This window comes from Thalassophryne amazonica, chromosome 15 (genome assembly GCF_902500255.1).
Source record: "Thalassophryne amazonica chromosome 15, fThaAma1.1, whole genome shotgun sequence".
In the NCBI taxonomy this organism is placed as follows: domain Eukaryota; kingdom Metazoa; phylum Chordata; class Actinopteri; order Batrachoidiformes; family Batrachoididae; genus Thalassophryne; species Thalassophryne amazonica.
This window is the reverse complement of record NC_047117.1, coordinates 40,869,174-40,882,386: the sequence shown is the minus strand read 5'-3', so window position 1 is coordinate 40,882,386 and position 13,213 is coordinate 40,869,174. Positions and strand designations below refer to the sequence as shown.

The window sequence follows — 13,213 nt, the reverse complement described above, 5'->3', positions numbered from 1 at the left end:
CTTCGTTCAAATGTAAGTAGTGGAAATGGCCAAAAATCAATGGCGTGCTCCGAAAAGCTCGCCAAAGTTTGATGACCCCTAGCAGCCACGCCTTTTGACTTAATTAGAATATTTTGATAATTTTTGATCACCATTGTGTTGTGATGATTTTGACCAACTTTTAAGTCGATCGAATGAAATCCCTAGAACGAGTTCGTTCAAATGTAAGTAGTGGAAATAGCCAAAAATGGCAAAAATTTGATCAAAATCGAAACTTAAAATCAAAATGGCCGACCTCCTGTCGATATTTCACCATGACAGTAAGAGACTTTTTCGTGCGTCCTGGCATGGTAAATATGTGTACCGAATTTCGTGAGGCTACGACGAAAAAAGCCCAATGCGGAGGGGTTTTTGAAAATTTGTAGGGGGCGCTATTTTGCGATTTCACTGCGACCATGTGGGGGACCCCCAAAATATCAAAATTCGGATAGGACCAGACGAGGCCGAAATTTCGATTTCAAGAGTGAGAATAATAATAATAATAATTACAATAGGGTCCTCGTAGGACGTTGCCTACTCAGGCCCTAATAATAATAATAATAATAATAATAATAAACAGCGCAATTACAATAGGGTCCTTGTAGGACGTTGCCTACTCGGGCCCTAATAATAATAAATAATAATAATAATAATAATAATAATAAACAGCGCAATTACAATAGGGTCCTTGTAGGACATTGCCTACTCGGGCCCTAATAATAAACAGCGCAATTACAATAGGGTCCTCGTAGGACGTTGCCTACTCGGGCCCTAATAATAAACAGCGCAATTACAATAGGGTCCTCGTAGGACGTTGCCTACCCGGGCCCTAACAATAATAATACTGTTGGAAAAGTACAGAGAAGGACAGAAAGAGTTACATTGTGTGTTTGTGGACTTAGAAAAAGCTTATGATAGGGTGCCAAGAGAAGAGTTGTGACATTGTATGAGGAAGTCTGGAATGGCAGAGAAGTATGTTAGGGTAGCGCAGGACATGTACAAGAATAGTGTGACAGCGGTGAGATGCGCAGTCGGAATGACAGACTCATTCAAGGTGGAGATGGGATTACACAAAGGATCAGCTCTGAGTCCTTTCTTGTTTGCAGTGGTGATGGACAGGTTGACAGATGAGATCAGACAGGAGTTCCCATGGACTATGATGTTTGCAGATGACATTGTGATCTGTAGTGAGAGTAGAGAGCAAGTTGAGTCTAGTCTGGAGAAGTGGAGATATGCCTTGGAAAGAAGGGGAATGAAAGTCAGTAGAAGCAAGACTGAGTACATGTGTGTGAATGAGAAGGAGCCCAGTGGAATAGTGCAGTTACAAGGAGTAGAAGTGGTGAAAGTAGATGAGCTTAAATATTTGGGGTCCACTGTTCAAAGTAATGGAGAGTGTGGTAGAGAGGTGAAGAAGAGAGTACAGGCAGGGTGGAGTGGGTGGAGAAAGGTGGCAGGAGTGATTTGTGACAGAAGAATATCAGCAAGAGTGAAGGGGAAAGTTTACAAAACAGTAGTGAGACCAGCTATGTTGTATGATTTAGAGACAGTGGCACTAACAAAAAGACAGGAGGCAGAGCTGGAGGTGGCAGAGCTGAAGATGTTGAGATTCTCTTTGGGAGTGACAAGAATGGACAAGAATAGGAATGAACATATCAGAGGGACAGCTCAGGTGGGACGGTTTGGAGACAAAGTCAGAGAAGCGAGATTGAGATGATTTGGACATGTGCAGAGGAGGGACCCAGGATATATAGGGAGAAGAATGCTGAGGATGGAGCCACCAGGCAGGAGGAGAAGAGGGAGACCAAAGAGGAGGTTCATGGATGTGCTGAGAGAGGACATGCAGGTGGTTGGTGTGACAGAAGAAGATACAGAGGACAGGGTGAGATGGAAACGATTGATCTGCTGTGGCGACCCCTAACGGGAACAGCCGAAAGACAAAGAATAATAATAATAATAACAATAATAATAATAATAAACAGCGCAATTACAATAGGGTCCTCGTAGGACGTTGCCTACTCGGGCCCTAATAATAATAATAATAATAATAATAATAAACAGCGCAATTACAATAGGATCCTCGTAGGATGTTGCCTACTTGGGCCCTAATAATAATAATAATAAATAATAATAATAATAAAAATAATAATAATAATAATAATAATAATAAACAGCGCAATTACAATAGGGTCCTCGTAGGACGTTGCCTACTCGGGCCCTAATAATAATAATAAGAATAATAAACAGCGCAATTACAATAGGGTCCTCATAGGACGTTGCCTACTCGGGCCCTAATAATAATAATAATAAATAATAATAATAATAATAATAATAATAATAATAAACAGCGCAATTACAATAGGGTCCTCGTAGGACGTTGCCTACTCGGGCCCTAATAATAATAATAAATAATAATAATAATAATAAACAGCGCAATTACAATAGGGTCCTCGTAGGACGTTGCCTACTCGGGCCCTAATAATAATAATAATAAACAGCGCAATTACAATAGGGTCCTCGTAGGACGTTGCCTACTCGGGCCCTAATAATAATAATAATAATAATAATAATAATAATAATAAACAGCGCAATTACAATAGGGTACTCGTAGGACGCTGCCTACTCGGGCCCTAATAATAAAAAGTCACACATTCTTGTGTAAATTCTTGTAAATCCACTCAAAGCTACAGTGTCTTTTTTTTCTCATGAAAAGTCTACATTAATAAAAACTAATTTACATTGTGTAAATTCATGTAGCCTAAATTCATTCAAAGCCACAATGTCTTTTTTCAATGAAAGAAAGTCTAGATTAATGAACGAAAAAAAGCACATAATCTTTTCTGAAATTCTGTTTGAACAGCACAATGTTTATTTTCCAGAGAGAAAAAAATTCTTACCAGTTCGCTTTTCCTGTTCATCTTTCAGGTGTGTTGATGAAGCCAGCAACAATTCCACAGATTCTTGTCGTTATCACACTTTTTCAAACCGTCTGTCTCGCCATCTTCGCTCTGTCTTATGTCGCTCCGTGACACAGACATGCTGCAAAATTCTTCTCTTAAAAACTTGAAAGTTCTAAAAGTTTGCGATGTCCACATGCTACATTCAGCTAGCTTCGCACAGGAGCCACACAGCGTCACCGCAGCAACCAACCAGTCCCGCTTTACGACAACTGTCGTAACAGCCAGGCTTTGAGTGGCATTTATTTTCCTCGAAACTCCGCAGATCCGAGGAAACTGATATGTATCTATAACACACAGATCAGTGTCCACGGACTTATAAAACTTGCATGATGTCGTAAAAAAAGAGAATGCTTTGCAATAAGCATTTTAAAAACTCAGTAACGATCACAATTAAAGAGTATAACACTGACACTCCCGCACCCCTCCCCATGATGAAATCCGTGGAGTTTTCACAGCCCTGACACTCGTGAAACATTACGGAACATCATTTCTGAATAGAATAGAATAGAACCTTTATTGTCAGTGTATATATATACATACATACATACATACAACAAAATTTGGCCTCTGCATTTAACCCATCCAAATTACAGTTAGTTATGAAAAGATTATCTTATTTTATCTTAACATGTCAATAAAGATCATAAATAATGATATTATTTGTATCGTCTCATGAGAACAAGAGTGAAATAAATAAAAATGAAAAAGTTGTTTTAAATCAATAAAAGTTTATTTAAATCTAAAACATAAAAAATCATGACATTTTAGAAAAAAGTCGATTTTCTTTCCTTTTTGGACAGAAATGCAGTCAATCAAAGATGAGATGAGGGCTACTTACTTGGGTAACAAGCTGATCCTGAGTGGTGATGTTGATCCAGCGAGCGTAACGCTCTGTAGAATCCACTGGAAGCCGCTGCACTCGACAGCCAATCAGCTGTATAACAGAAAGAAAGAAAGCAAGAAAGCAAGAAAGAAAGCAAGAAAGAACGAAAGAAAGAACGAAAGAAAGAACGATCGATAGATAGATCGATAGATCGATAGATAGATAGATAGACAGATAGATAGATAGATGCAATTGAGTGAATCTCCAGTGTTTGTGCATGTTAGTGGAAGTGCTTGCTAAATTTAGCTGTGCATCAACGCAAAATGATAAGTCACCCTTTTTTTCCAAATGAGCCTTGGTTCAAATCCCAGCCTGACCGGAAAATAACTAAGGGCCCTTGGGCAAAGTCCTTAATCCCCCAGTTGCTCCCGGTGTGTAGTGAGTGCATCGGGGTGAATGTGAGGCATTATTGTAAAGTGCTTTGAGCGTCTGATGCAGATGGAAAAGTGCTATATAAATGCAGTCCATTTACTATTTAGCTTAATAACTTAAATTTTATGTGTTGTTGTCCAGACACTGCTAATTAATGAAATGCCTCCTTTCCCTTTTCATGTTTTGAGAATTTTCTTTTGAAAGAAATTCTGGAAATATTGGCCAGCTAATCAAATTCTCCAGATGTAGCTTGCAGCTTTGTGTATTTTGTACATCTGGCCAAGTGGTTAGTGTTTGGTTTCAGTGCAGAAGGTTCCCAGTTCAAATCCCACCCCTGCCACATTTCTCCATCTAATGTGGAGTTGCATCAGGAAGGACATCCGGCGTAAAACTGTGCCAAATTCAACCATGGATCTGCTGTGGTGACCCCGAGTAAAAACAAGGGAGCAGCCGAAGGGACTTAATATTTTATGAGAATTGAAAATGGCCAAGTCTTCTGCAAAGAATTTCTGTGCACCCAATACTAACAGCAGCCAGGGTGATGGAGCAGAGCCACTAAATCCGCAATTTCTCACTTTTAGATATATACAAACACCCAGCTTGAGCAACGGTACTTAGTACTGCAAATTTGTCTGAGGCGAGAATAATTTAAAAATAAAACGTGACATTGCTGCACTGCTGTGCTGTGTGAGCTGCTGTGTCTCTCTGCCCACTGTTGCAGTCTGATCAGTCCCCCTGTCTGTTTAGTCCTCCCTCAGCCCAACCTCACTCGGAACAGTTGCTGAAAAATCTTACTTTCCAAGCTTTTACCGCATTTCACACAAGCCTCCTTGACAGTCATGGAAAAAAATTTCCCTGTGACATCATGTTCTTAGAGGGACTTTAACAATGCCTTGGCACAAAACATTCATTTTCTATCACTTGGCCAAGTGCTGTAACTCTTTCCAGAGCATCCCGAGGCATTCCCAAATCAACTGGGAAATATAATCATTCCAATGTGTCCTGGGTCTTCCCCAGGGCCTCCTCCCACTTGGACATGCCTGGAAGACTTCCCGAGAGAGATGACCAGGGACCATCTTCATCAGATGCCAGAACCACCTCAGCTTGGTCTTTTTGATGTGAAGAAGCAGTTGCTGTACTCAAAGTCCTTCACAGAAAGTTGAGGCTATTATCCTGTCCTGGAGAGTCAGTTCAGATACCCAATGGAGAAATCTAATTACCGCCACTTCAATCCAGAATCTTGTTCTTTTGGTCATTTGAGAGATTCAGTGGTGCAAAGTGATAGGACACAATTGTGGGATTCAGATGTGTGCTCGACAAGGTTTAATGATTGATCGAGCAGTGTTCAGCATCATGACAATCATTACTGGGGTGCGAGGTGTGAAAGTCAAGAATAAGAGATGGGTCCAAATCAAACCGGGACAGCACCCAGGACCGTTCATCCTGATCATACACTCCCAGTCCACCAGATACTGCACCCCCCACCCCTGACGATGAGAAGACAGGAGACTGCAAACGGTGAAAACAGGGCCACCATCCACAAACTGGGCAGGCTGAGGGGGCTTGGCAGAGGGTAACGCGGGGTGGTCTTCACAGGCTTGACTTGGCTCACATAAAAAGACAGCTTGACCCGAAGGGCTCTGGGTAGCTGGAGACGAATCACAACCGATTTGATCACCTTGGTGATGGTGAAAGGGCCGGCGAACCTGGGAGTAAGCTCGTGGACTGACAGCCACACCCTATGACCTGGAGCATATGCCGGGGCAGGAGTATGGTTGCAGTCTGCAGCCATCTTGTAGGCTATGGAGGTCTTCTGAAGAAGACAACGGGCCCACTCCCAAATCTTCCTAAACCGCCAAATCAGAGCCAGGGCGGATGGGACAGGAGAGTCCGAGTCTGTGGGTACAAAAAGAGAAGGTTGAAAACCCTGTACAACGTGGAATGGAGAGAATTCGGTCAAAGAGGCAGCTAAACTATTGTGTGCCAGTTCAATCCAGTGAAGATGTGTGGCCCATGAGGATGGATTTTGTGATGTCATAATGTAAAGCCCTGTTTTCAGTTCTTAACTGATACGTTCACCCTGACCGTTGAATGAGGATGATACTAGAGTAGAGCTTACTAAAGCTAATTTCCCACCCAAACCTTGGTCTGAGATGATGTCCTGATGAAATCCATCCATCCATCCATCCGTTTTCTTCCAATTCATCCGAGGTCGGGTAACAGGGGCAGCAGCTCAAGCAAAGCCGCCCAGACCTCCCGATCCACACACACCTCCCCCAGCTCCTCTGGGGGAACCCTGAGGTGTTCCCAAGCCAGCTGCGGGACGCAGTCCCTCCGGTGTGTCCTGGATCTTCACCGGGGCCTCCGCCCGATGGGACATGCTCGGAACACCTCTCCAGCGAGGCATCCAGGGGGCATCCAAAAAAGATGCCCGAGCCACCTCAGCTGGCTCCTTTTGACGTGGAGGAGCAACGGCTCGACTCCCAGCTTCTCCCGACTGACTGAGGAAATGCGTGTAACTTAAATATATTAGTCAGAAGAGCCTCGGCCGTTTCCCTGGCCGAGGGCAGCTTAAGTAGTGGAACAAAAGGACACATTTTAGAAAATCTAGCTACTACAGATAGGATCACTGAAAATCCCTGCAACACCGGAAGACCAGTTACAAAGTCTACTGAGATGTGCGACCATGGTCACTTGGGGATAGGTAGTGGAAGTAATTTGCTTGAAGGTCTCCGATTAGATGACTTGTAGGCAGCCACCAGAACCACTGAAGGACCAGTGCCGTGGTCTTTTTTAATGCAAGGATGGCAGGCAAACAGACTGTCATGAGCCCAACGGATGACCTCCCCTATAAGTTTTAGGAGTTTATCTGCTGTACATGCTGGAGGCACAGGTTTTGCTCCCGAGGCTGCTCTAACCTTATTCTCTATGTCCCAGGTAAGAGCAGAAGCGAAACATCACATGGGCAGAATTAGTTGGGGTTTGGTACAGTAACCTTTGGGATCAAATTTGCGTGACAGTGAATCCAGTTTGCCATTCTTGGAGCACAGTCTGTAGGACCACACAAAATTGAACCGGCTGAAAAAGCTTGACCACCGGGCTTGTCTGGTTTTAAGCCTTTTAGCTGTGTGCAAATACTCCAAGTTCTTGTGATCTGTCCATACAATACAAGGATCGAGGGATCGAGACAGTGATGCCACTTCTCCAAGGCCACATTAATGGCCAGCAGTTCACAGTTACCAATGTCATAATTTCATTCATGGGAACACACAGTGGTGCAATTTGCTGTCAGAAGGAACGGACTTGTGATAAAACGGCTTCCAGACCAACATCCAAGGCATCCACTTTGACCTGCCAACCAGGATCAGGCAGGAGAAGCACAGGGGCTGACAAAAAATATCTAATTTAGCTCCTGAAAAGGCTCCTCACACTCGTGTGACCACACAAATGCCTGGTGGGTGCAGATAAGGTTGTGCAACAGAGCTGCCACAGTGCTGAAATTCTTAATGAATTTCCAATAGAAAGTAGGAAACGTGAGGAACCGCTGGACCTTCTTGCGACTGCGAGGAGTAACCCACTCTTCCGCCGTTTCCACCTTGGATTGATCCATATGGATTTCCCCCTCAGCCAGCACAAACCCCAGAAAAGGCAATGAGGGCTTGCGGAACTCACATTTCTCCACCTTGATGTAAAGTTGGTTTTGTACCAACCGGAGTACCAACCGGACATGCCGAGTGTGTGTTCTCATCAGGGAAGAAAATCAAAATGCCATCCAAATAAACTAAGACGAATTTACGTCACTGACTAGCCCCTGGAATTCTGTGAGGGCATTCATGAGCCCAAAAGGCATTACCAGATACTCACAGTGGCCAGTAGGAGTGCTAAAGGTCATATTCCATTAATCCCCCTCTCTTATTTGGACCAAATGGCATGCGCTGTGGAGGTCTAATTTAGTGAAGTCCCCTCTAACAGTTTAGTCCCCTCTAACAAACAAAGACAATAAAGGGAGGGGGTACCTCTCTTTCACAGTAATTTCATTAAGGCCGCTGTAATCTATACAGGGGTGCAGCGACTTCAACTTCAACTTTTTTTCTTATATAGCGCCAAATCACAACAAACAGTTGCCCCAAGGCGCTCCATATTGTAAGGCAAGGCCATACAATAATTATGAAAAACCCCAACGGTCAAAACGACCCCCTATGAGCAAGCACTTGGCCACAGTGGGAAGGAAAAACTCCCTTTTAACAGGAAGAAACCTCCAGCAGAACCAGGCTCAGGGAGGGGCAGTCTTCTGCTGAGACTGGTTGGGGCTGAGGGAAAAAACCAGGAAAAAGACATGCCGTGAAGGGGGGCAGAGATCGATCACTAATGATTAAATGCAGAGTGATGCATACGGAGCAAAAAGAGAAAGAAACAGTGCATCATGGGAACCCCCCCACAATCTACGTCTAAAGCAGCATAACCAAGGGATGGTCTAGGGTCACCCGATCCAGCCCTAACTATAAGCCTTAGCGAAAAGGAAAGTTTTAAGCCTAATCTTAAAAGTAGAGAGGGTATCTGTCTCCCTGATCTGAATTGGGAGCTGGTTCCACAGGAGAGGAGCCTGAAAGCTGAAGGCTCTGCCTCCCATTCTACTCTTACAAACCCTAGGAACTACAAGTAAGCCCGCAGTCTGAGAGCGAAGCGCTCTAATGGGGTAATATGGTACTACGAGGTCCCTAAGATAAGATGGGACCTGATTATTCAAAACCTTATAAGTAAGAAGAAGAATTTTAAATTCTATTCTAGAATTAACAGGAAGCCAATGAAGAGAGGCCAACACGGGTGAGATATGCTCTCTCCTGCTAGTCCCCGTCAGTACTCTAGCTGCAGCATTCTGAACCAACTGAAGGCTTTTTAGGGAACTTTTAGGACAACCTGATAATAATGAATTACAATAGTCCAGCCTAGAGGAAATAAATGCATGAATTAGTTTTTCAGCATCACTCTGAGACAAGACCTTTCTGATTTTAGAGATATTGCGTAAATGCAAAAAGGCAGTCCTACATATTTGTTTAATATGCGCTTTGAATGACATATCCTGATCAAAAATGACTCCAAGATTTCTCACAGTATTACTAGAGATCAGGGAAATGCCATCCAGAGTAACGATCTGGTTAGACACCATGCTTCTAAGATTTGTGGGGCCAAGTACAATAACTTCAGTTTTATCTGAGTTTAAAAGCAGGAAATTAGAGGTCATCCATGTCTTTATGTCTGTAAGACAATCCTGCAGTTTAGCTAATTGGTGTGTATCCTCTGGCTTCATGGATAGATAAAGCTGGGTATCATCTGCGTAACAATGAAAATTTAAGCAATACCGTCTAATAATACTGCCTAAGGGAAGCATGTATAAAGTGAATAAAATTGGTCCTAGCACAGAACCTTGTGGAACTCCATTATTAACTTTAGTCTGTGAAGAAGATTCCCCATTTACATGAACAAACTGTAATCTATTAGACAAATATGATTCAAACCACCGCAGCGCAGTGCCTTTAATACCTATGACATGCTCTAATCTCTGTAATAAAATTTTATGGTCAACAGTATCAAAAGCAGCACTGAGGTCCAACAGAACAAGCACAGAGATAAGTCCACTGTCCGAAGCCATAAGAAGATCATTTGTAACCTTCACTAATGCTGTTTCTGTACTATGATGAATTCTAAAACCTGACTGAAACTCTTCAAATAGACCATTCCTCTGCAGGTGATCAGTTAGCTGTTTTACAACTACCCTCTCAAGAATCTTTGAGAGAAAAGGAAGGTTGGAGATTGGCCTATAATTAGCTAAGATAGCTGGGTCAAGTGATGGCTTTTTAAGTAATGGTTTAATTACTGCCACCTTAAAGGCCTGTGGTACATAACCAACTAACAAAGATAGATTGATCATATTTAAGATTGAAGCATTAAATAATGGTAGGACTTCCTTGAGCAGCCTGGCAGGAATGGGGTCTAATAAACATGTTGATGGTTTGGATGAAGTAACTAATGAAAATAACTCAGACAGAACAATCGGAGAGAAAGAGTCTAACCAAATACCGGCATCACTGAAAGCAGCCAAAGATAATGATACATCTTTGGGATGGTTATGAGTAATTTTTTTCTCTAATAGTCAAAATTTTGTTAGCAAAGAAAGTCATGAAGTCATTACTAGTTAAAGTTAATGGAATACTCAGCTCAATAGAGCTCTGACTCTTTGTCAGCCTGGCTACAGTGCTGAAAAGAAACCTGAGGTTATTCTTATTTTCTTCAATTAGTGATGAGTAGAAAGATGTCCTAGCTTTACGGAGGGCTTTTTTATAGAGCAACAAACTCTTTTTCCAGGCTAAGTGAAGATCTTCTAAATTAGTGAGACGCCATTTCCTCTCCAACTTACGGGTTATCTGCTTTAAGCTACGAGTTTGTGAGTTATACCACGGAGTCAGACACTTCTGATTTAAAGCTCTCTTTTTCAGAGGAGCTACAGCATCCAAAGTTGTCTTCAAAGAGGATGTAAAACTACTGACGAGATACTCTAACTCCCTTACAGAGTTTAGGTAGCTACTCTGCTCTGTGTTGGTATATGACATTAGAGAACATAAAGAAGGAATCATATCCTTAAACCTAGTTACAGCGCTTTCTGAAAGACTTCTAGTGTAATGAAACTTATTCCCCACTGCAGGGTAGTCCATCAGGGTAAATGTAAATGTTATTAAAATCAATCAAGGCACCAAACAGGCCATGAAGCAGCACAGGCAACGCACGACAACAGCGAACGCACGACAACGGTGCTAAAATAAAATAAAAACTGGAACTGCAATCCATGTTAACCTTGCTGCCAGCACTAGCCTATTCTGCAATAAATCTCTAAACTGCAGTTAGTGTCGGTTGTGGACATTGGATTATTTAATCTCCTTAAGGTGTAAAACTAAGATTGTTGAGTGTACAACATCAGTCAGCTCTATAAGGTTTGTCTAGTTGTAACAAAATTAATGCACCCCCTGAGGTCCTCTGTCTGGATCGCTAAACATAATCCTAGCAACTTTCCAAGAGCCAAGATCCAGTAGAGCAGCCGTTAACCGGCGTGGGCAGTCGGTATCCTGGCTCCAGGGCTATTTGGCCGGGGGTGTTGGTCCGGCTTGGGCGGGGTGAAGGTCAGGATGGAGGCAGTGAGCAGCTCGACGAAACTCCTCACCACCAGCTTGAACAGCCTATGGCGTGTTTCCTCCGAGCAGTACCGATGGGGAGCTGTGGGTCAGACCCTTGTGACGGAGAGCTGGTTCCATGCACCTCCAACTGACGGAGCTGGATCGGACCGCCTGGAGTGACCATCTAGTGGTGGAGCCTAACATCGCTGGGTTTTGGTCGCCTTTTCAGTGTGGGATCTAACACTCTCGATCTACCAATCTTCATTCCTACTCTCACCTATGGTCATGAGGGTTGGGTCATGACTGAATGAACTAGATGGCGGGTACAAGCAGCCGAAATGAGCGTCCTTAGGAGGGTGGCTGGTGTCTCCCTCGAGATAGGGTGGGGAGCTCGGAGAAGAGCCACTGCTCCTTCGCGTTTAAAGGAGCCAGCTGAGGTGGTTCGGGCATCTGGTAACGATGCCCATAGGCGCTTCCCTAGGGAGGTGTTCCAGGCATGTCCATCTGGGAGGAGACCCCGGGGAAGGCCCAGGACTAGGTGGAGAGATTATATCTCCACACTGGCCTGGGAATGCTTTGGGATCGCCCAGTCAGAGGTGGTCAATGTGGCTCGGGAAAGGGAAGTCTGGGGTCCCCTGCTGGAGCTGCTGCCCCCACAACCTGATCCCAGATAAGTGGTTGAAGATGAGTAAGTGAGAGTGAGTGAGTGAGTGAGTGATACACCAAGACAAAAATAAAATATATATTTTTTAATTTCAATTAATGTTTTTGGCATCTGTGTGAAAAGTGAAAGAGGTGAAGAGCTTATGGCTTCCTGCTGTATTGTAAACACATTACCTAATACGTTCATGTAACACTTCTGGTTGGAATGCAGCACCTCCAGCTGCGATTTATTTTTATTGAATTTGTTTAACGCAATAATTATTCATAGAAATGTCAGGGTCTGTCCTGGTTCCTGTCTGGTCTGTTATGGTTCCTGCCCTGTCTGTCTTTTCAGGTGGAGCTGAGGTGAAAATGACTGTGGCAGTCTTCTGCTTGGATGGTGGCGTCGGCTGTGGGTTATGTCAAGGTTAAACCCATGCTGTCAAGGCAGCACATGGGATCTGTCAGAGCAGCATCTTCATGTCAGGGCTCCACCCCTGCTGTCAAAGCAGCATGTGGGGTCTGTCAGAGCGCAGTCTTCACAGCTGATTATCATCCCGCCTCATTAGCAAGAGTATTTAACCTCAGATCGTCCACTGATTCAGGGCCAGAATCTCTGAGTGCTACAGAGTATCCACTGGGTTCCTACAGTGCTTCTACAATGCACCCAATCGGTAACCTGGTTTTAATGTCTGTCTGTTTAGTTATCTTGTTTTGCCATCCATCGCCGTTCATGGAGTTAATGTTAACCTGCCATGTTTTCCCGCTGTGAGCGTTCAGGCTCTAAACGTAACCTGCCATGTTTTTCCACTGCCAGCTTCCAGGCTCAGAACATAGCCAGGTGTTTTTCCGCTGTGAGCTTCCAGGCTCAAACCAGCTGTATATTCTTCTGCAAGCTTTCAGGTTCTTAATGTTAAAGTTAACCAATTGTGGGGTTTTTTTTGCTGTGTGAGCTTCCAGCTTTGAATGTTACTTGTGTTACTTAAAATTGATCAATCATGTTTTTCCACTGTGATGCTATTACACCTTTTGCTTCAACCATGACGTACTGTCCACCTGTTGTGTCATCACACATGGCATTTTGCAAGATCAGCTGTTATTCAGTTATCAGAGTCCATGCGCCTCCTCGCTGTTCTGGAGCAATGCGCGCAGTAATCTAGTTTTTCCTCTGGCTG

The 13,213-nt window shown here is 43.5% G+C and overlaps 1 protein-coding gene across 2 annotated transcripts in view; it reads right to left on the bottom strand.

The window, feature by feature from the left end:
• Window positions 1-13,213, bottom strand: part of b3gntl1 (UDP-GlcNAc:betaGal beta-1,3-N-acetylglucosaminyltransferase-like 1) — a 265,373-nt gene that overhangs the window by 155,181 nt on the left and 96,979 nt on the right. For both annotated transcript variants that reach the window (XM_034189061.1, XM_034189062.1), the window contains one exon: window positions 3,814-3,909. In XM_034189061.1, coding sequence (XP_034044952.1) covers window positions 3,814-3,909 — 96 coding nt within the window. The remainder of the gene's footprint in view (window positions 1-3,813; window positions 3,910-13,213) is intronic.